We start from the raw sequence: 23,547 nt of genomic DNA, 5'->3' as shown, positions 1-23,547 counted from the left end.
TTCCCCTATAGCTCTCCCTCAACCATTCGAGACCCCTCCCACACCCCCCCCCCCCCCCCCCCCCAGAAAAAAATAAAATAAAATACAATGAATTCCATTCCCCACCCCTGTAACGTTCGTCATATTCCTCCTACCGGATGAGGAGGAGCATGGATCGGACCAACACGCAGCGAGGTATGCAGACATAAAGAATTTTATAACAAGACGAACACTGACACGAAATACACTTGAATAGAATACAAAACAACAAAACGACGTAGACAGACCTGAACTAAAGAACTTACATAGACACGAAGAACGCACAAACAGGAAAGACTAGCCAAACGAACGAGACAGTACCGTGTGGTGCCCAGACACAGACACAGCAACAATCACCCACAAACAAACAGTGAGAACAGCCTACCTTAATATGGTTCTCAATCAGAGGAAACGTCAAACACCTGCCTCTAATTGAGAACCATATCAGGCAACACATTTAACCCAACATAGAAACACATAACATAGAATGCCCACCCCCACTCACGCCCTGACCAACTAAACACATACAAAAACAACAGAAAACAGGTCAGGAACGTGACAACCCCCACAACCAAGAGAATGAACTAAAGAGAAAAAAGGAAAAGACAGAAGAAAACAGCAAACAACAATGCAAAAAAGTAAAACAAAATAATACATTTAAAACAAAAGACATTAAGGACAACTGAAATCAAAACAGCAATGCCTACTTTATATGTTTGTGTGCATGTCTGGCACTATTACATGTATGTTCTTGTATGTGTTTATTTTAATGAGAGTGTGTGTATATGCATGTGTACAAACACCTGCACGGCATCAGCCTCAAGCAAACCGGCATTAGTTGTAAAAACACTGCCACTTAGTGTCATTCAAATGTACTTTTATTATGTTTTATTTTGACTTTTTTTCTTCTTTATCTTTTGACCATCATTCTCTCTCTCACACAGCAACTCCACTACCACTTGTCTCCAATTCCACATACCAACCCTCAGCTTCCCTCAGCCCATCCCATCTATCTCTGCTGGCCACCCACTTCGTGTTTCTACACAACACATATCTTTCAACTATGCTGTGATGTTTAACATACAATTTCAATCTATCTAATTGAATAGAATCTATGGATTGCGTGTTGAAGATAAATACTTATACTAAGAGTATTATAATATTAGTAATTGTCTCTCCACATCTCCTAACATTACTATTTCTAGGGTCAATTTTAGATCTATGCATTTTCAGCCATTCCTGAACCTGAGACCAGAAACAGGCTACCTGAGGGCAATACCAAAATAAATGGTCTATTGATTCTGTATCCTCACAACAACAAGAATGGTGGACCATTCTTGATACACCAAGCAGTGTTGCAGTTCTTGACATAAACCGGTGCGCCTGGCACCTAATACCATACCCCATTCAAAGGCACTCTTAAGGATCGTACGCATTTTTTACAATTTTCACCTAAAATAACATACCCAAATCTATACCCCTGTAGCTCAGGACCTGAAGCAAAGATATGCATATTCTTGATATCATTTGAAAGGAAACACTTTGAAGTTTGTGGAAATGTGAAATTAATGTAGGAGAATAATAACATATTAGATCTGGTAAAAGATAATACAAACAAAAAAACATGCATTTATTTTTGTTCCATCATCTTTGAAAAGCAAGAGAAAGGCCATACCTTCAGATAGGAGTCTAGGTGTCATTTAGATTTTGGTCACCAGATGACAGCAGTGTGTGTGCAAAGTTTCAGACTGATCCAGTGAAGAATTACATTACTGCACAATATTTTGTATCAAGTCTGCCAGGAGCTTGCCCAAATGTGCTGAATTGGTCAATTTAAACATTTTCATGTACATACCTATAGAGAACATAAAAAAATGCTATGGTAATAAAAAATGTCAGGATCAGGAGAAGATCATCAGAGAAGGAGAATGAGAAGATCATCAGGATGGAAGTGATGGGGATGTGAGAGGACAAAGTGTGAGGAGAAGTGATGGGGTCGTGTGAGGAGAAGAGCATCAGAGGAAGTGATGGGGTCGTGTGAGGAGAAGAGCATCAGAGGAAGTGATGGGGTCGTGTGAGGAGAAGAGCATCAGAGGAAGTGATTGGGTCGTGTGAGGAGAAGAGCATCAGAGGAAGTGATGGGGTCGTGTGAGGAGAAGAGCATCAGAGGAAGTGATTGGGTCGTGTGAGGAGAAGAGCATCAGAGGAAGTGATGGGGTCGTGTGAGGAGAAGAGCATCAGAGGAAGTGATGGGGTCGTGTGAGGAGAAGAGCATCAGAGGAAGTGATGGGGTCGTGTGAGGAGAAGAGCATCAGAGGAAGTGATTGGGACGTGTGAAAAGAGCATCAGAGGAAGTGATTGGGACGTGTGAAAAGAGCATCAGAGGAAGGAAGGCATGGGGTGGTTGGATGGGGAGGAGGGCACCTACGGTTACCACAGCAACCAGCTCTATAAACAACTCATGTACCCTGCTTAGAGAGCCGATGGTGGTGGTGGTGTGTGTGAGAGAGATATTAAGCATGGGCGTGGTAAATTGTAGATTGTCCACCTGCAGATATGCAGCCTTTTCCCTCGTTCCCTTCTTCCCTTTCTCTTTCTAGGTTGGCACACTGGTGGCAGTGGCGGCCGCATGCTCTGAGGCCACTGTACAGAACTCCAGTGTTTACTCTGATAATAGGGATTGGATGCTGTTGTTTCGCCCCCCAAGGCATCTATAGAGACTTCATTAAATCAATCCTCAAACAGAGGCTTGTGAGAGGAGGCTCTGATACACTGTGATGGATTCTGCCACCAAACACTCTCCTCCACCCCCCACCGCCTGAGACAATAGCTCTGCTCTGTGGAGAATGGGAGGAATATGCTCTAGTTAACAACGAGAAGGGAACGCAGGCGTTGGATCTGCTTCCATTAAAGTGGTCACACGCTAAATTCGAGTATTGAGAGGTTCCCTGAAGCACGTGAGGGATTCAATACAAAGCACACCTATAAAACACCATCTCTATCTAATAGAGTAAGTAATAATCAAATGTTTTTATCTAACATGAAAACCACTAAATAACCTATATAACCAATGAGAGTGAAGTTAAGACGAAAGGGCCTACCACTGGGAAAAAATTGGTTGGATCTAAAAACAAATTCCTTGTTATTTCAGCTTACTTTATCAATGGAATCAAGTTGCATCAACGTGGCAGGTTCCAACAAGTGAATAAAAATGAATACTAAACACAATCCCCCCCAAAATAATTCCTACTGCATTATCTTTCCATCCCCATTGTTCGTATGAGCATTTGATTTGAGCGTTTGATATCCAAGATGGCGTAGCAGTCAGATGTGTGTTTGTCTTTGTCTTATCCCGTGTCTTATCCCATGTAAATAGCCGTTTTTCCCCGTATATATTTTAATCTCAATTTCTATCTACGAACAAAATATACTTTCCTGCAACCCGCCTCCCCCAATGAGGTACAGATCTGCTCTTTTTATTCCACACTGCTTCTCTCCACCACGTCACCAGATTTCTGCCACTCTGGATCATTACACCGGATCATCACAGCTAGCTCCTCTGTCCCGAAGCAAGCACCAGTTATCCTTGAGCTAGCCTCGAGCTAGGCCCATATACCAGCTGATTCTAGGGCTACAATACCTATTTTGCCAACTGGCTGGACCCTTTACTGTCGACACGGAGCCCCGCCGATCCATCATGACTGGTCTGCCGAAGTAATCGCCCGATGTGGTCTCAACAGGCTATTCCGTTACGATGTCACCGAAGAACCATCTGCTATCCCCAGCCCGCTAGCTTTTCTGAACACTGTGTCCTCCGCAGGTCCTGTAGCCCCCAGCTCCACTCCTATTCCCCAGGCGCTATCATTTGTTGACTTCTGTAACCGTAAAAGCCTTGGTATTAGACATGTTAACATCAGAATCCTCCTCCCTAAGTTTGTTTTATTCACTGCTTTAGCACACTCCGCCAACCCTGGTGTCCTAGCCGTGTCTGAATCCTGGCTTAGGAAGGCCACCAAAAATTCTGAAATTTACATCCCCAACTACAACATTTTCCGCCAAGATAGAACTGCCAAAGGGGTCGGAGTTGCAATCTACTGCAGATAAAGTCTGCAGAGTTCTGTCATACTATCCAGGTCTGTGCCTAAACAGTTCGAGCTTCTACTTTTAAAAATGCACCTTTCCAGAAACAAGTCTCTCACGGTTGCCACTTGTTGTAGACCCCCCTCAGCCCCCAGCTGTGCCCTGGACACCATATGTGAATTAATTGCCCCCCATCTATCTTCAGAGTTCGTACTGTTAGGTGACCTAAACTGGGATATGCTTAACACTCCGGCCGTCCTACAATCTAACCTAGAAGCCCTCAATCTCACACAGATTAACAAGGAACCTACCAGGTACAAACCTAAATCCGTAAACATGGGCACCCTCATAGATATCATCCTGACCAACCTAACCTCCAAATACACCTCTGCTGTCTTCAACCAGGATCTCAGCGATCACTGCCTCATTGCCTGTGTCCGTAATGGGTCCTCAGTCAAACGACCACCCCTCATCACTGTCAAACGCTCCCTTATGGTGCTAAACATACCCTCGTAAAACTGACTATCCTACCGATCCTTGACTTCGGCGTTGTCATTTAAAAAAATAGACTCCAACACTACTCAGCAAATTGGATGTAGTCTATCACAGTGCCATCCGTTTTGTCATCAAAGCCCCATATGCTACCCACCACTGCGACCTGTATGCTCTCGTTGGCTGGCCCTCGCTTCATATTCGTTGCCAAACCCACTGGCTCCAGGCCATGTATAAGTCTTTGCTCCAGCGGGTATATTTCCCTGATCATCCCCAAAGCCAACACTTCCTTTGGCCGCCTTTCCTTCCAGTTTTCTGCTGCCAATGACTGGAACGAATTGCAAAAATCACTGAAGCTGGAGACTTATATCTCCCTCACTAACTTTAAGCATCAGCAGTCAGAGCAGCTTACTGATCATTGCACCTGTACACAGCCCATCTGTAAATAGCCCACCCAACTACCTCATCCCCATATTGTTATTTATTTTTGCTCTTTCGCACCCCAGTATCTCTACTTGCACATCATCATCTGCACATCTATCATTCCAGTGTTAATGCCAAATTGTAATTATTTCGCCTCTATGGCCTATTTATTGCCTTACCTCCCTAATCTTACTACATTTGCACACACTGTATATAGATTTTTTCTGTTGTGTTATTGACTGTACGTTTGTTTATCCCATATGTAACTGTGTTGTTTTTGTCACACTGCTTTGCTTTATCTTGGCACGGTCGCAGGTGTAAATTAGTTCTCAACTGGCCTACCTGGTGAAATAAAGGTGAAAAAAATATATATATATATATATATGAGCAATTGATTTGTGGAGCAGGATCCCTGTGGAGCAGGAAACTGCTCTCTCAAACCGTTTACTTTCCCTACCTCCCTGGATTTTAATGAGACATTTGTCTGAGGCTGGCTGATAGGGATGCAACCTCTGCAGTGTATAATCAACTCAATCATTAACTGTCTGAGCTCAAATATAGAAGTCTATTAATGCCTTTTCTCTGTCTCCCATGTCTTTTCATAAGGAGTCGGAACATAGGTGATTATAGGAAAATGGACTCAGACAAATGGACTCTTTTAGGAAAATGGAAAATGGACTCATCACGATAGGCATGTGGCCCAACAGCTGAGCACCATGTGCATGTCAGAGTGTTTTCACACATATCCATCAGCCTAGACTAACGTGGCAATTATGACGGAACAGCCAGTTTAAAATGAGCATGAGACCATGGCAACCATCTCTCTTTCTCCCTCCAAATAGCCCAATTGGAGCGCAGCACCCGCCAATGCCGTCATTCTGGGAGACAGGTGAGAATATGACACTGGAGTTTCCTTCAAGAGCTCTAACCTCTAACCTGCTACAATGTTGAGGATATAATGGGAAAGGTAGCTTATTTTGACTCAGAGCGCTGAGGTAAAAATCTAACAACAACATAAACTGTGTAAACCAGACTCAACAATTAGGAAGGTATTTTGACTGGCCTCCTGGTCAAAATGATAAACAGTGTCCCACCAGATGGTGTGTTTGTGGCTGTTGGCAGGCAGAGCTGGGTTAGAGCCAGGCCTTCATTAATGCATCGTAGCACAGATCAGGAGGTTTTACACAGTCCGGTTTTAAAGCTACACTGATGTGCCGGTCCCTGCTCTGGCAATGTGTCTGCCACCACTGCAGTGCTGGATCAGGGATTAGGGATCAGAGACAGAGAGAGAGACAGAGACAGAGACAGAGAGACAGAGACAGAGACAGAGACAGAGACAGAGACAGAGACAGAGACAGAGAGAGAGAGAGAGAGAGAGAGAGAGAGAGAGAGAGAGAGAGAGAGAGAGAGAGAGAAAGAGAGGCGATCAGGTAGGTAGGTAGGTGTGGTGTGTGTAGGATCAGAGAGGAGTCAGGGGTGAAAAGGTTAGGTGTCAAGGGTCAGGTTCCATGGAGGAGTGTCTAGGGAATACTCACTGTCCTCCGAAGAGCTGCATGCCCAGCAGGGCAAAGACAACGATGAAGAGGAAGAGGAGGAAGAGCAAGCTGATAATGGACTTCATTGAGTTGAGAAGAGACACTACCAGGTTCCTCAGGGAGTTCCAGTACCTGGGGAAAGCAGAGAGAAGAGAAAGGAGGAAGAGAGAGAGAAAGAGATGGAGATAGTAGTGAATGGACAAGGAGAATATAGGGAGGAAAGGATGGTGGGAGGGTTGATTGTGGTACTACCGGTAAATAGATCCACATTTTCCACTACATTGTTGTGATTCACATGATTATTGACTAATCTAGTGAGTATAAAATGATTGCAATCTAACTTTAATAGGATTATAGACTGACAGAGTGGGACAATGCTAAATATTGCTCTGAGGAAAAATTATTCCTATTGTCACCACATTTGATTTTGAATGTATGTTGATATCTTGTATGAGAAATGTGTGTTCACTCACTTGGTAAATTTGAATAACCTGAGCAGACGAAGAGCCCTCAGCACACTAATGCCATAGGATGCCCCTGGTTTGATCATAGACCACACCACCTCAAGTATACTCCCTATTATCACCTGTGGAGAAGAGGAGAGAAGAAAAGGCGAAAGAGCTACTGTAACAAAGTATCTACTACTAGCTACTCAGCAGCAAATCACTGTCGCTGATTATACAGTACCAGTCAAAAGTTTGGACACACCTACTCATTCAAGGGTTTTTCTTAATTTTACAATTTTTTACATTGTAGAATAATAGTGAAGACATCAAAACCATGAAATAACACATGGAATCATGCAGTAACCAAAAAAGTGTTAAACAAATCAAAATATATTTTATATTTGAGATTCTTCAAAGTAGCCACCCTTTGCCTTGGTGCCAGCTTTGCACACTCTTGGCATTCTCTCAACCAGCATCATGAGGTAGTCACCTGGAATGCATTTCAATTAACAACTGTGCTTTGTTAAAAGTTCATTTGTGGAATTCCTTTCCATCTTAATGCGTTTGAGCCAATCAGTTGTGTCAGTTATTCTACAATGTGGAAAATAGTAAAACAATTAAGAAAAACCCTGGAATGAGTAGGTGTGTCCAAACTTTTGACTGGTACTGTATATATACACACAGTCCCTTCAGAAAGTATTCAGACTCCTCAACTTTTTTCACATTTTGGTAAGTTACAGCCTTATTCTAAAATGTTAAAGATTGCTTTCCCCCCTATCAATCTACATACAATACCCCATAAAGACTAAACAAAAACAATATTGAATACATTTTTGCTAATTTATTAAACATTTCAAACTGAAATATCACATTTACATAACTACTCAGACCCTTTACACAGTACTTTGTTGAAGCACCTTTGGCAGTGATTACAGCCTTGAGTCTTCTTGGGTATGACGCTACAAGCTTTGCACCCCAGTATTTGGGGAGTTTCTCTCATTCTTCTCTGCAGATCCTCTCAAGCTCTGTCAGGTTGGATGGGGAGTGTCGCTGCACAGCTATTTTCAGGTCTCACCAGATGTTCGATCGAGTTCAAGTCTGGGATCTGGCTGGGCCACTCAAAGACATTCAGAGACTTGTCCCGAAGCCACTCCTGCGTTGTCTTGGCTGTGTGCTTAAGGCCGTTGTCCTGTTGGAAGGTGAACCTTCGCCCCAGTCTGAGGTCCTGAGCAATGTGGAGCAGGTTTTCATCAAGGATCTCTCTGAACTTTGCTCCGTTCATCTTTGCGTTGATCCTGACTAGTCTCCCAGTCCCTGCTGCTGAAAAATCTCCACACAGCATGCTGCTGCCACCACCATGCGTCACTGTAGGGATTATGCCAGGTTCCCTTCAGAAGTGATGCTTGGCATTCAGGCCAAAGAATTCAATCTTGGTTTCATCAGATCAGAGAATCTTGTTTCTCATGGTCTGAGAGTCTTTAGGTACCTTTTGGCAAACTCCAAGCGGGCTGTCATGTGCCTTTTAAAGAGGAGTGGCTTCCGTCTGGCCACTCTACCATAAAGACCTGATTGGTGGAATGCTGCAGAGATGGTAGTCCTTCTGGAAGGTCCTCCCTCCCAAGTTTTTTGTTTTTAATACATTTGCAATAAAAATGTAAAACCTGTTTTTAATGGGGTATTATGGGGTATTGTGTGTAGATTGCTGAGGATTTTTATATATTTAATCAATTTTAGCATAAGGCTGTAACGTAACAAAATGTGGAAAAAGTCAAGGGGTCTAAATACTTTTTAGCAGATGCTTTGATCCAAAGCAACTTAGAGTCATGATTGCATTCATTTTATGTATGGGTGGTTCGGAGAATCAAACCCACTATCCTGGCATTACAAGCACCATGCTCTACCAACTGAGCTACAGAGAACCAATCAATTCAATCAATTGATTCAATTCAACATTTAACATTAGAAACAATTCAACATTTAATGATCATATAAAAAATGTATCCAGTTGCCATATAAGTCAAGTTAAGTAAGCATCTGTATCTGAGACGGGTATTGCAAAGGCATTTATGGTGACTTACACCAAAGTCGAAGCAGTTGAAAGAGGAATGGAAGTAGTTCCTGGCTCCCAGGCCGTACATCTTCAGGCTCATCTCAGACATGAACAGACCCAGGAACACAAACTCTGCCAGGTCTGGGGTTCCAGGGGGGTGGAGAACCATCAATGACTAAATGCATCAGCTACTGATAATCATCCATTTGATTGTGAATGTGTGTGTATTTGTGCATGCGTGTGTAGGCATCTGTGTGTGTGCACGTGCCTGGTGTGCATACACACGTGTGTGTGTGACTTACAGAGGGCAGTGGTGAGCCACTCAGGCTGGTCGTAGTGGACGATGGCCACACACAGTGTGTTGAGGCCCACCAGACACAGTACTATCCAGTAGAAGCTCTGGGCTTTGACCATGCGACGGATGAAGAAACGCATTCTCCTCTCCTTGCGGCGGAAGTAGGACGAGCTCTCCAGCTTACTGCTCTTCACGCTGGCCCGGCCAAACGGAGAGCCTGGGGGGGCTAGGGGGAAGTAGGGGAGTCAGCACAGAAAGCTGTATCATGCCATACATCACGTCACATTCCCAAAAGGGATTTACTGTTCATCATTATCAAGTCATCATCGGCAAGTCTAGGGTGATTTGAACATCATATTACATGTTCTAATAGTTTACAAAGAAAACTACTGGCATCCAGCATTAAGTCTGTATTTCTGTATCTGAGGGGGAAACAGTATAAGAGTATTGAGGCTACTTCAGGCTGTAATCGACCGCACTAGAAGCTCCATATTTAGACTCTCGCTCTACATTCCACCTGAATAAATCCAAGCTTCTTTGCTAATTGAAAGACAGGCAAAAATGTATCCTCGATTCTCACTTTCCACTCTGAAAATGTACCATTTTTGCATTAAAAGGTTGTATAATCTGCCTCAATGAGAGTGAAATTGGATCTTTAGTCTAGATCAGGAAAAATGTAGATATAAGATTTGACTGTGTAAAGCCTGTATCCCCATGACATTCATTTAGATGTAAAACAGCCACTGGAGGTTGTCAGGAGAGGAATCCAGCCGGTTGTTTTAATGTGAATGCACTAAATCATTTCAATTATCATGGTTAGGAGCATTTCCCCCAAAGACAAGCAATAACATATTTTTTTCTGTGAAGCAAACGGAATTTCATTAATATTAAAACTCTAATTCCTTTATCCTGGAGTTATTTTTCCAGCTACTATCATTTTTGTTTATAATAAGTAAATGAAATCAACCTAATCTCTAGGTGACTGTGTAAAGCCTGTATCCCCATGACACTTTTACATTTAGGTTTGTGTGTATTATGTGTATTGTTAGATATTACGGCACTGTTGGAGCTAGAAACACATGCATTTCACTACACCCGCAATAACATCTGCTAAACATGCGTATGTGACCAATACAATTTGATTTGATACAAAGAATCAGTAAAACAAGCAAAACCTCTGACTATGATACTCTGAGTAGAGTTTCCTTGTATAACAAGTGTTGTTAGTTGTGTTACATACCAGAGATAACAGTTAAATACATCGAGGCATTAAAAAGATGCATGAGAATAGGAAAACACATATATCCCAATGGCCTAGATACGGTACAAGCTGTGAAAACAAGCTCAAGGACTTATCTAAAAGGTCAAGGGTTAGCCAAAGGTTGATTTAGTCAGTTAAGGTCAAATGTGAAGGTTAGGGTCAGTCAGACAGTTGACTGGTCAGTCAGATAGGAGTACAGGACGGTTGAGTCTTACCAACAGAGGACATGTCAGTGAAGTGATCCTCTCCCTCCTCAGCACCAATCAGGTCATTCTTCCTCTTCTTGACCTTGCCTCGTTTCAACACTGCACACACACAGCACAGCAGAGAGGCAGGAGTAAGGATATGTACACACACATGGACATTTACATATACACATATGTATGTGCTGCCACGCGCACGCACGCACACACCCACCATGCCCCTCGCCCATATGTGTGGGCTAATTGGATGCAATGAATAGTGGGCATCAATCAAATTTTTCATTCACCGATTCTAGCTTCCGCTTCAAGTCAGCCTTGAAATGAAAAACTGCTGTGCATGAATGTGATTGTCACATGACCATCAATGTCACAACAGCTCTACAACCCTTCTGCTCAGAGGCAAAATGAGCTCTGCTTATGTTCTCTATGAATGAGGATCGCAGCAACATCTTAATTCTCTGGAGAGTTATGAGTAAATGGTGAAACAGAGAGAACCGATAAGGTGTTTAATAGAATGACAGACAGATTGACAACGCTCCAACGTTTGGATCTTTACCTATAAATCTGTCCTTTAATTTCTCTCCATCCCTTCTAGCAACTGTACCTTTGCTCGGTCAGCAATGTTTGGCATTAGCACAATGAAGTCACCTGCACTACATGCAGCAAGTAGCCTAGTGGTTAGAGCGGGGTTCCTGTGACCGAAGGATTGCTAGTTCAACTCCCGAAGCTGACAAGGAGAATCTGTCGATGTGCCCTTGAGGAAGGCACATAACCCCAATATGCTTAGTCACTTGATCAGATGGATGCCCTCCAATTGCGGAAACGCTATCAACCTGACGCTCGTAACTACAATTTCCTGTTTTACTGAAAAATGGCATTTGTACAAGATATTCATCGAACGGACAGGACATCGGATTCAGGGACAACCCGAGGGGGACGGATATGTCTCTTCATCAACAAACTGGTGTTCTGACTCTAGCGATAGTCTCGATCTATTGTTCACCCGTCTTGGAATACCTGATGGTCAAATGCCAACCCTTCTACCTCCCGAGAGAGTTTTCCTCTGTTATCGTAACTGCTGTATACATTCCACCTCAGGAAAACAACAAAAAGCTGGCACTTGACGAACTGTACGAGGCTATAAACATGCAGGAAACCATGCACCCAAAGCTTGCTTTTCTTGTTGCAAGTAATTTTAATTCGGCATCACTAAAACAAGTGATGCCCAACTTCTATCAACAATTCTCCTTTACCACTAGGGGTAATAAAGTCCTGGACCACTTTTACTCACAAGCAAGCACACGAGGCTTTCCGTCGTCCCCCTTCGGCAAATCAGATAACGACTCTATACTCCTGCTTCCCATTTTACAGACAAAAGCTCAAAACAGGAGGTAAATGGGACGCGCTCCATTGAAAAATGGTTGTCCGAATAGATGGCAATGCTACAGCACTGCTTTGCTAGCGCTGACAGGAACATGTTCCGGGACTCCACCAATAGCGCCGTCGATCTAACCACCTTCGTCACCGGCTTCATCATGAAATGCATTGCCAACATCGGCCCCACAGTGAAGGTTGGATGCTTCTCCAATCAAAAGTCCTGGATTGCCTCCGAAGTGTGTCAATGATGGCGCATTGAGTGACTTCCAAATATTTAGTATACGTTTTTCAAGATGAGTGATGAGAAGAGAATTGTCCAGGCGATTGAGTATCTCACTACAGCCACATATGCCATGTCTTGAAATATTCAGAGAGACGGATTAAATGTAAGTTTACATTGAAATCATTCTGACAGCCAACTTTTTAGGTCTGCCCACAACTTCTGGACTATATAGCATTCCCAGAAAGCATGGCTTATTGAGGCATTATTAGTTTTACACTTGAGACATGACTCTGCTATTGTGCTGTAGAATTTGTGAATATTGTCCGTTGTATGATATACAGAACCAGTCAAAGGTTTGGACATGCCCACTCATTTAAGGGTTTTTCTTTATTTTTACTATTTTCTACATTGTAGAACAATAGTGAAGACATCAAAACTATGAAATAACACATATGGAATCATGTAGTAACCGAAAAATATAGTTTATATTGAGATTATTCAAAGTAGCCACCCTTTGCCTTGATGCCAGCTTTGCACACTCTTGGCATTCTCTCAACCAGTTTCATGACGTAGTCACCTGGAACTCATTTCAATTAACAGGTGTGCAAAGTTAAAAGTTAACTTGTGGAATTCCTTTCCTTCTTAATGCGTTTCAGCAAATCAGTTGTGCTGTGACAAGGTAGGGGTGGTATACAGAAGATACCCCTATTTAGTAAAAGACAAAGTCCATATTATGGCAAGAATAGCTCAAATAAGCAAAGAGAAACGACAGTCCATCATTACTTTAAGACATAAAGGTCAGTTTATGTGGAAAATTAAAATAACTTTTAAAGTTTCTTCAAATCAAATCAAAATGTATTGGTCACATACAAGCGATTAGCAGATATTATTGCAGGTGTAGCAAAATGTTTGTGCTTCTTGCGCCGACAGAGCAGTAATTACTAACAAGTAATATCTAAGAAAGTACACAACATATACCAAATACACACAAATCTAAGTAGGAATAAATTAAGACTACATAAATATAGACGATCGATCTCAGAGCGAACGGACTAAGATACAGTAGAATAGTATAGAAAACAGTATATACAGTTGAAGTCGGAAGTTTACATACACTTAGGTTGGAGACATTAAAAATCGTTTTTCAACCACTCCACACATTTCTTGTTAACAAACTATAGTTTTGGCAAGTCGGTTAGGACATCTACTTTGTGCATGGCACAAGTCATTTTTCCAACAATTGTTTACAGACAGATTATTTAACTTCTAATTCACTGTATCACAAATCCAGTGGGTCAGAAGTTTACATACACTAAGTTGACTGTGCCTTTAAACAGCTTGGAAAATTCCAGAAAATTATGTCATGGCTTTAGAAGCTTCTGATAGGCTAATTGACATAATTTGAGTCAATTGGTGGTGTACCAGTGGATGTATTTCAAGGCCTACCTTCAAACACAGTGCCTCTTTGCTTGACATCATGGGAAAATCAAAAAAAAAATCAGCCAAGACCTCAGAAAATAAATTGTGGACCTCCACAAGTCTGGTTCATCCTTGGGAGCAATTCCCAAACGCCTGAAGAAACCACGTTCATCTGTACAAACAATAGTAGGCAAGTGTAAACACCATGGGACCACGCAGCCATCATACCGCTCAGGAAGGAGACGCATTCTGTCTTCTAGAGATGAACGTACTTTGCTGAGAAAAGTGCAAATCAATCCCAGAACAACAGCAAAGGACCTTGCGAAGATGCTGGAGGAAACAGGTACAAAAGTATCTATATCCACAGTAAAACGAGTCCTATATCGACAGAACTTTAAAGGCCGCTCAGCAAGGAAGAAGCCAGTGCTCCAAAACCACCATAAAAAAAGCGAGACTACGGTTTGCAACTGCACATGGGGACAAAGATCGTACTTTTTGGAGAAATGTCCTCTGGTTTGATGAAACAAAAATAGAACTGTTTGGACATAATGACCATCATTATGTTTGAAAGAAAAAGGGGGATGCTTGCAAGCCGAAGAACACCATCCCAACCGTGAAGCACGGGGGTGGCAGCATCATGTTGTGGGGGTGCTTTGCTGCAGAAGGGACTGGTGCACTTCATAAAATAGATGAAATCATGAGTAAGGGAAATTATGTGGATATATTGAAGCAACATCTCAAGATATCAGTCAGGAAGTTAAAGCTTGGTCGCAAATGGGTATTCAAAATGGACAATGACCCCAAACATACTTCCAAAGTTGGACAATAAAGTCAAGGTATTGGAGTGGCCATCACAAAGCCTTGACCTCAATCCTATAGAAAATGTGTGGGCAGAACTGAAAAAGCGTGTGCAAGCAAGGAGGCCTACAAACCTGACTCAGTTACATCAGCTCTGTCAGGAGGAATGGGCCAAAATTCACCCACCATCACCCACCAAAATGGTTGACCCAAGATAAACAATTTTAAGGCAATACTACCAAATACTAATTGAGTGCATGTAAACTTCTGACCCACTGGGAATGTGATGAAAGAAATAAAAACTGAAATAAATCACTCTCTCAACTATTATTCTGACATTTCACATTCTTAAAATAAAGTGGTGATCCTAACTGACCTAAGACAGGGAATTTAAATATATTTGGCTAAGGTGTATGCAAACTTCCGACATCAACTGTACATATGAGATGAGTAATGCCAGATATGTAAACATTATTAAGTGACTAAGATACCATAGAATAGTATAAATACAGTATATACATATGAGATGAGTGATGTATGATATGTAAACATTACTAAAATGACTAGTGTTCCATTCCTTAAAGTGGCCAGTGATTTCTAATCTATGCATGTAGGCAGCAGCCTCTAATGTGCTAGTGATGGCTGTTGAACAGTCTGATGGCCTTGAGGTAGAAGCTGGTTTTCAGTCTCTCGGTCCCAGCTTAAATGCACCTGTACTGACCTCACCTTCTGGATGATAGCGGGGTGAACAGGCAGTGGCTCGGGAGGTTGATGTCTTTGATGATCTTTTTGGCCTTCCTGTGACATCGGGTGCTGTAGGTGTCCTGGAGGGCGGGTAGTTTTCCCCCGGTAATGCGCTGGGCAGACCGCACCACCCTCTGGAGAGCCTTGTGGTTGCAGTTGCCGTACCAGGCGGTGATACAGCCCGAAAGGATGCTTTCAATTGTGCATCTGTAAATATTTGTGAGTATTTTAGGTGACAAGCCAAATCTCTTCAGCCTCCTGAAGTTGAAGAGGCTCTGTTGCACCTTCTTCATCACATTGTCTGTGTGGGAGGTCCATTTCAGTTTGTCAGTGATGTGTACGCCAAGGAACTTGAAACGTTCCACCTTCTCCACTGCGGTCCCATTGATGTAGATAGGGGGGTACACCCTCTGCAGTTTCCTGAACTCCACGATCATCTCCTTTGTTTTGTTGACGTTGAGTGAGATTGTTTTCCAGGCACCACACTCCCAGAGCCCTCACCTCTTCCCTGAAGGCTGTCTCGTCATCTTTGGTAATCAAGCCTACTACTGTTGTCTCGTCTGCAAACTTAATGATTGAGTTAGAGGCATGCATGGCCATGCAGTCATGGGTGAACAGGGAGTACAGGAGGGGGCTGAGCACGTACCCTTGTGGGGCCCCAGTGTTGAGGATCAGACCCAGGGCTTCCAGCTTGATGATGAACTTGGAGGGTACTATGGTGTTGAATGCTGATATATTGTCAATAAACAGCATTCTGACATAGGTATTCCTCTTGTCCAGATGGGAGAGGGCAGTGTGCAGAGGGATGGCGAATTGGAGTGGGTTTAGGATGGTAGGTAAGGTAGAGGTGATATGAACCTTGACTAGTCTCTCAAAGCATTTCATGATACCAGAGGTGAGTGCTACGGGGCGATAGTCATTAACTTCAGTTACATTTGCCTTCTTGGATACAGGAACAATGGTGGTCATCTTGAAGCATGTAGGGACAGCAGACTGGGATAGGGAGAGATTGAATATGCCCGTAAACACACCAGCCAGCTGGTCTGCGCATGCTCTGAGGACGCGGCTTGGGATGCAGTCAAAGCTGGGAGCCAAGCGAGGGTTAACATGTTTAAATGTTTTACTCACATCGGCCACGGAGAAGGAGAGCCCACAGTCCTTGGCAGCGGGCCGCGTCGGTGGTACTGGGTTATCCTCAAAGCATGCGAAGAATGTGTTTAGCCTGTCCGGAAGCAAGACGTCGGTCTCGGCGACGTGGCTGGTTTTCCTTTTGTAGTCTGTAATTGTCTGTAGTCCCTGCCACATACGTCTCGTGTCTGAGCCGTTGAATTGAGACTCCACTTTCTCGCTATACTGACGTTTAGCTTGTTTGATTGCCTTGCGGAGTGAATAACTACACTGTTTATATTCTGTTAAATACCAATTAGAAATCAGGCCTTCATGGTCGAATTGCTGCAAAGAAACTACTACTAAAGGACACCAATATGAAGAAGAGACTATCTTGGGCCAAGAAACACGAGCAATGAATTAGACAGGTGGAAATCTGTCCTTTGGTCTGATGAGTCCGAATTTGAGATTTTTGGTTCCAACCGCTGTATCTAGAGACTTATATTTCCCTCACTAACTTTAAACATCAACTATCTGAGCAGCTAACTGATCGCTGCAGCTGTACATAGTCCATCTGTAAATAGCCCACCCAATCTACCTACCTCATCCCCATATTGTTTTTATTTACTTTTCTGCTCTTTTGCACACCAGTATCTCAACTTGCACATCATCATCTGCTCATTTATCACTCCAGTGTTAATCTGCTAAATTGTAATTACTTTGCTACTTTGGCCTATTTATTGCCTACCTCCTCACACCATTTGCACACACTGTATATAGACTTTCTTTTTTTCTATTGTGTTATTGACTGTACGCTTGTTTATTCCATGTTTAACTCTGTGTTGTTTGTGTCCCACTGCTTTGCTTTATCTTGGCCAGGTCGCAGTTGTAAATGAGAACTTGTTCTCAACTGGCCTACCTGGTTGAATAATGGTGAAATTTGAAAATTAAAATAAATCTGTGTGAGACGCAGAGTAGTTGAATGGATGATCTCCTCATGTGTGGTTCCCACATGAAGCATGGAGGTGGTGGTGTGATGGTGCTTTGCTGGTGACACTTTCTGGGATTTATTTAGAATTCAAGGCATACTTAACCAGCATGGCTACGACACCATTCTGCAGCGATACACCATCCCATCTGGTTTGCTCTTAGTGGGATTATCATTTGTTTTTCAACAGGACAATGACCCTAAACACACCTCCAGGCTGTGTAAGGGCTATTTGACCAACAAGGAGAGTAATGGAGTGCTGCATCAGATGACCTGGCCTCCAAAATCACCTGACCTCAACCCAACTGAGATGGCTTGGGATGAGTTGGACCGCAGAGTGAAGGAAAAGCAGCCAACAAGTGCTCAGCATAGGGAACTCCTTCAAGACTGTTGGAAAAGCATTCCACACGAAGCTGGTTGAGAGAATGCCAAGAGTGTACAAAGCTGTCAAAGGCAAAGGGTGGCTACTTTGAAGAACCTCAAATAAATATATATTTTGATTTGTTTAACACTTTTTTGATTTGTTTAACATTACATGTTTCCATATCTGTTATTTCATAGTTGTGATGTCTTTAAACCCTTGAATGAGTATGTGTGTCCAAACTTTTGACTGGTACTGTATATATTACCACTATTATATTACTATAGTATTTATACACTGAGTATAAAAAACGCTTCCGGCTGGCGTTAAGGCGGTGCTAGTGTCAAACGCACATTATTTAGCAAATTTGTCATGTAAAAACTGGTACACTGGCATTTTCCAGCCCTAACGTCAGGTTCGGCAATTTACCTGTCTTATATTAGCTCGCTTGCACTCAGATGGGCGGGGTGGAAATATTACATACAGTGGGGAGAAGAAGTATTTGATACACTGCCGATTTTGCAGGTTTTCCTACTTACAAAGCATGTAGAGGTCTGTAATTTTTTTATCATAGGTACACTTCAACTGTGAGAGACGGAATCTAAAACAAAAATCCAGAAAATCACATTGTATGATTTTTAAGTAATTAATTTGCATTTTATTGCATGACATAAGTATTTGATACATCAGAAAAGCAGAACTTAATATTTGGTACAGAAACCTTTGTTTGCAATTACAGAGATCATACGTTTCCTGTAGTTCTTGACCAGGTTTGCACACACTGCAGCAGGGATTTTGGACCACTCCTCCATACAGACCTTCTCCAGATCCTTCAGGTTTCGGGGCTGTCGCTGGGCAATATGGACTTTCAGCTCCCTCCAAAGATTTTCTATTGGGTTCAGGTCTGGAGACTGGCTAGGCCACTCCAGGACCTTGAGATGCTCCTTACGGATCCACTCCTTAGTTGCCCTGGCTGTGTGTTTCGGGTCATTGTCATGCTGGAAGACCCAGCCACGACCCATCTTCAATGCTCTTACTGAGGGAAGGAGGTCGTTGGCCAAGATCTCGCGATACATGGCCCCATCCATCCTCCCCTCAATACGGTGCAGTCGTCCTGTCCCCTTTGCAGAAAAGCATCCCCAAAGAATGATGTTTCCACCTCCATGCTTTACGGTTGGGATGGTGCTCTTGGGGTTATACTAATCCTTCTTCTTCCTCCAAACACGGCGAGTGGAGTTTAGACCAAAAAGCTATATTTTTGTCTCATCAGACCACATGACCTTCTCCTATTCCTCCTCTGGATCATCCAGATGGTCATTGGCAAACTTCAGACGGGCCCGGACATGCGCTGGCTTGAGCAGGGGGACCTTGCATGCGCTGCAGGATTTTAGCGTGTTACTAATGGTTTTCTTTGAGACTGTGGTCCCAGCTCTCTTCAGGTCATTGACCAGGTCCTGCCGTGTAGTTCTGGGCTGATCCCTCACCTTATTCATGATCATTGATGCCCCACGAGGTGAGATCTTGCATGGAGCCCCAGACCGAGGGTGATTGACCGTCATCTTGAACTTCTTCCATTTTCTAATAATTGCTCAAACAGTTGTTGCCTTCTCACCAAGTCGCTTGCCTATTGTCCTGTAGCCCATCCCAGCCTTGTGCAGGTCTACAACTTTATCCCTGATGTCCTTACACAGCTCTCTGGTCTTGGCCATTGCGGAGAGGTTGAAGTCTGTTTGATTGAGTGTGTGGACAGGTGTCTTTTATACAGGTAACGAGTTCAAACAGGTGCAGTTAATACAGGTAATGAGTAGAGAACAGGAAAGCTTCTTAAAGAAAAACTAACAGGTCTGTGAGAGCCGGAATTCTTACTGGTTGGTGGGTGATCAAATACTTATGTCATGCAATAAAATGCAAATGAATTACTTAAAAATCATACAATGTGATTTTCTGGATTTTTGATTCCGTCTCTCACAGTTGAAGTGTACCTATGATAAAAATTACAGACCTCTACATGCTTTGTAAGTAGGAAAACCTGCAAAATCGGCAGTGTATCAAATACTTCTTCTCCCCACTGTATCTACTTCATATACTCCAGTATTCCTGCACATTGTAAAAACATTTAAAATGTTTCTAATTTCTCATGTTTTCTTTATTATATAAATGTTTTATTTTTATGAATGATACTATTTTGACATTGATTACTGCACTGTTGTGTAGATCTTGCAAGTTGAGCATTTCACTGTACTTGTGCATGTGACAATAGAACTTGAACCTGCCATTCAATATCCCTTGGCCACGTGGACATTTTCAGCTTTAACAATATTATTCAGTGGCATAATATTCTGCATCATGTAATTAAGTTATTAAACAAAGGAAGATGTAAAAAAAAGATGTAGACAAGCCATCAGTTCTGTCATCTAACCTGAGAAATGTGTTTGAGTGTGTGTGTAGATTCGTGCTTGTGTGTTTGTGTGTGCGCGTATGTATCGTACAGCCCTAATCCAATCAAGTCATCTCTCTAAATCCCCTAATTAACCCTGGCTCCCACACCAGAACTAATTGGCTGAGAGTATGGACATAACACAACATGCGGCTGCAGGGGGCTGGGGGGAGTAACAGCTGGGACATGACTGCACTCCAGATGGAGCAGGAAGAACCGTCCACGTCGGAGAGAAGAGGAAAGAGAAAGAGAAGAGGAGGGGGAGTGAGAGAGAAGGGGAGAGGGAGAAAGAAGAGGGAAGAAGGAGAGAAGAGAGAGATGGGGGTTAGTGATAGAGAACAAGAAGAGAACCGCCCACAACAGAGAAGAGGAAAAAAGAAGAGAGGGCAAGAAGAGTGGAGTGAAGGGGAATACATAGATGGAAAGTTTAAGAAATAAAGGACAGAAATAGAGGGAGAGAAAGACCGAATAGAGAGAGAGAAAAGACTGACAAACAAGATATAGTGCAGGGACACCAGAATGAGACAAGCATCTCATTACAGCAGTCTCCCTGGATCTTAGTAATCACTCACTGATACTCTATCACATTGTAATAGTGTATTAATCCCAATACCCCAGGTGAAAGAGAACCAGACCACGTTCATGGTACCCTGAATATGGCATGAATCGAATTGAGCGATTTATATACCACAGAATGACATGGTGCAACATAGTCTGAATCTGAAAATGGGCAAGGCTAATTCATGAGAATGGTGAGTAGTATCTAGCTGTGCCTGTTTTACCATAAGGTACCATGGTAGTCCAGTAGGGTACCATGGTAAAGGCCACAGTGTGGACCTCTAGCCCGCTTTTCACCTGGGAGGTTCTGTTTCCTCTTGTACCACGCACCATCCAGAGGGGACTTCTCCTCTGCGTTCTCATCCTCCTCCGCCAGCAGCACCTCCTCTGGAACAGGAGAGGACAGGGTTATATACCACGACACACGCACACATAATCACGAACGCTCATGCACACACACACACACACACACAAACTGTACACTCTTAGAAAAAAGGGTTCCAAAAGGGTTTTTCTGCTGTCCCCATGAGAGAACCCTTTTTGGTTCCAGATACAACCCTTCTGGGTTTTTCTTTGGAAGAGGTTCTACATGGAACCAAAAATAGTTCTACCTGGAACAACAGGGTTTTACCTGGAACCAAAAATGGTTCTTCAAAGGGTTTTACTATGGCGACAGTTAAATAAGCCTTTTAGGTTCTAGGTAGCGCCCTTTTTTCTAAGACTGTGCATACCCATGTACAGTGCATACACATCACCATCATTTAAAGTAACAACACACACATGCCTTGCAAAACTATTCAGACCCCTTGGATTCCTTCACATTGTTTGTGTTACAAAGTGGGATTAAAATGGTAGTCCCATAGGGTGGCGCACAATTGTCCCAGCGTCATCCAGGTTAGGGGAAGTTTTGGCCAGGGGGGTCTTTACTTGGCTCATTCCCCTCTAGCGACTACTCGTAGCGGGCCGGGTGCCTGTAGGCTGACCTCGGTCGGCAGTTGAATGTTGTTTCCTCCGAAACATTGGTGCAGCTGGCTTCCGGGTTAAGCGGGCGGGTGTTAAGAAGCGAAGTTTGGCTGGTTTGGCGCATGACTCGAGCTTCGCCTCCCGAGCCCGTTGGGGAGTTGCAGCGATGAGACAAGATCGAAATTGGGGAGAAGAAGGGGGCTTTTTATTTTTTTAATAATCATAAATAAATGTGTAACTAAAAGAAGCATAAGTATTCAGCCCCTTAGTTTAGTCAAGACTAAATTAGTTCAGGAGTAAAATTTGGCTTAACAAATCATCTAAATCGTTACATTATTTTTAAATTACTAACTCTTCCTCTGTCCCCATACATACATCTGAAATGTCACTCAAAATACACTAAAAACCTGTTTTCGCTTTGTCATTATGGGGTATTTTATGTAGATTGATGAGGGAAATGTTTTAATCCATTTTAGAATAAGGCTGTAATGTAACAAAATGTGGGAAACACACACGGATTAGAAGAAGTGAAGGTGAGCCTGACCTGCCTTGCATATCCACTCCAGGTATCCCGTCAGCTCTCTCTCTATCTGCTGCTGTCTGCGCAGCTTTAGAAAGTCCTGCCTCTTCTCCACACGCTCTCTTTCTTTGGCAAACTCCCTGTGAACACACACACACATATGGACACACACACACGGACCCACACACTTTAAACTCCTATTGGAATATACAGGTTAATTTCTATGGCATTTCAGCCTCTGTGTGTGTTACACTCTTCCTCTCCTCTGGGAGGAATGGATCATGAAAGTGCTCTTTGAAGGGCCAAACTCAGAGAGAAACAGAGTCTCTGAATGGACAGACAGACAGACAGACAGACAGACAGACAGACAGACAGACAGACGTAGCCCTGTCTCCCACTGTTAAAATGTGGTGTGGATGAGGTCAGCTCATAGATAAAAGGGTTACAAAATTTGTGTGTACACACCTATGCACACACACCAACTCATTCCTTAGGCCCAGACTCATTCCTTAGGCCCAGTTCTGCTTCCCCATAGGAACCCAGTTATTTCTAGACTAATGACAATGTATATGGAATGAGCCCTGTTGAGACGGACCCAGTGTGTGTAGAGGAGTGTTTCTCACTGTCACAGACAATGAGACCGACATACCACTGAGTTCAAAGAGAAGAGCAAGGGACACCATTAAGATTAAAGACCTGGCAATTTTAAAACACAGGAGAGAGAGCGAGAGAGTGAGAAGAGAGAGAGAGGGAGATAAAGAGAGCAAGTAGGGGGAGGGAGGGAGAGGAGGAGGGAGGGAGAGAAGGAGAGTGGGAGATGACTAATCTTGCAACTGAATTCTATTTTAGCTGTTTTCAGTGTCATTTCAGTTGAGATGCATTTCCTGTCAGTTGGAGGAATTCAAAATGAATGCAGTATCATCAGTATGATGATTTTATGTTACCCAAAAGTGACACTGTCTTCACAGTGCCATCTCTTTGTTAGCTCAACCACTGGAGTGATGGCTGAGATTATATTGTGGTAAGCTGTGGAATGTGAGAAGGGAGGCTCTACAAGATGGCCATGGATCTTGAAGCTAAAGGCGTCCGCATACTTTGGTTCGGCTGGCGCCTAGCCGAATGAGTGCGCTCACATACTCCCTTAAAACACCTTCGCTTGAAAAACCAGAAAAAGCAGCAATACTACTGTTTGTCCATCTTGAGACGCTGTAACCAAAAATACTGAGAATTAATGTAAGATAACTCACTA

General features: G+C 43.0%; 1 protein-coding gene across 7 annotated transcripts in view; it reads right to left on the bottom strand.

Moving 5' to 3' along the window:
- LOC129818346 (voltage-dependent N-type calcium channel subunit alpha-1B-like) overlaps positions 1-23,547 on the bottom strand; it is a 209,550-nt gene that overhangs the window by 71,559 nt on the left and 114,444 nt on the right. For 5 of the 7 annotated variants that reach the window (XM_055874150.1, XM_055874152.1, XM_055874147.1 and 2 more), the window contains exons 7-13: positions 22,323-22,438; positions 21,113-21,202; positions 10,816-10,905; positions 9,347-9,565; positions 9,073-9,185; positions 7,022-7,134; positions 6,549-6,680 (exon numbers count right to left, since the gene is read on the bottom strand). In XM_055874150.1, the coding sequence (XP_055730125.1) occupies positions 6,549-6,680; positions 7,022-7,134; positions 9,073-9,185; positions 9,347-9,565; positions 10,816-10,905; positions 21,113-21,202; positions 22,323-22,438 (873 nt within the window). The remainder of the gene's footprint in view (positions 1-6,548; positions 6,681-7,021; positions 7,135-9,072; positions 9,186-9,346; positions 9,566-10,815; positions 10,906-21,112; positions 21,203-22,322; positions 22,439-23,547) is intronic. The other 2 variants (XM_055874151.1, XM_055874154.1) reach the window with 1 other exon arrangement.

This window comes from Salvelinus fontinalis, chromosome 21 (assembly GCF_029448725.1).
Source record: "Salvelinus fontinalis isolate EN_2023a chromosome 21, ASM2944872v1, whole genome shotgun sequence".
In the NCBI taxonomy this organism is placed as follows: Eukaryota; Metazoa; Chordata; class Actinopteri; order Salmoniformes; family Salmonidae; genus Salvelinus; species Salvelinus fontinalis.
The sequence above is the reverse complement of the archived record's forward strand: the minus strand, read 5'-3'. Positions and strand labels throughout refer to the sequence as shown.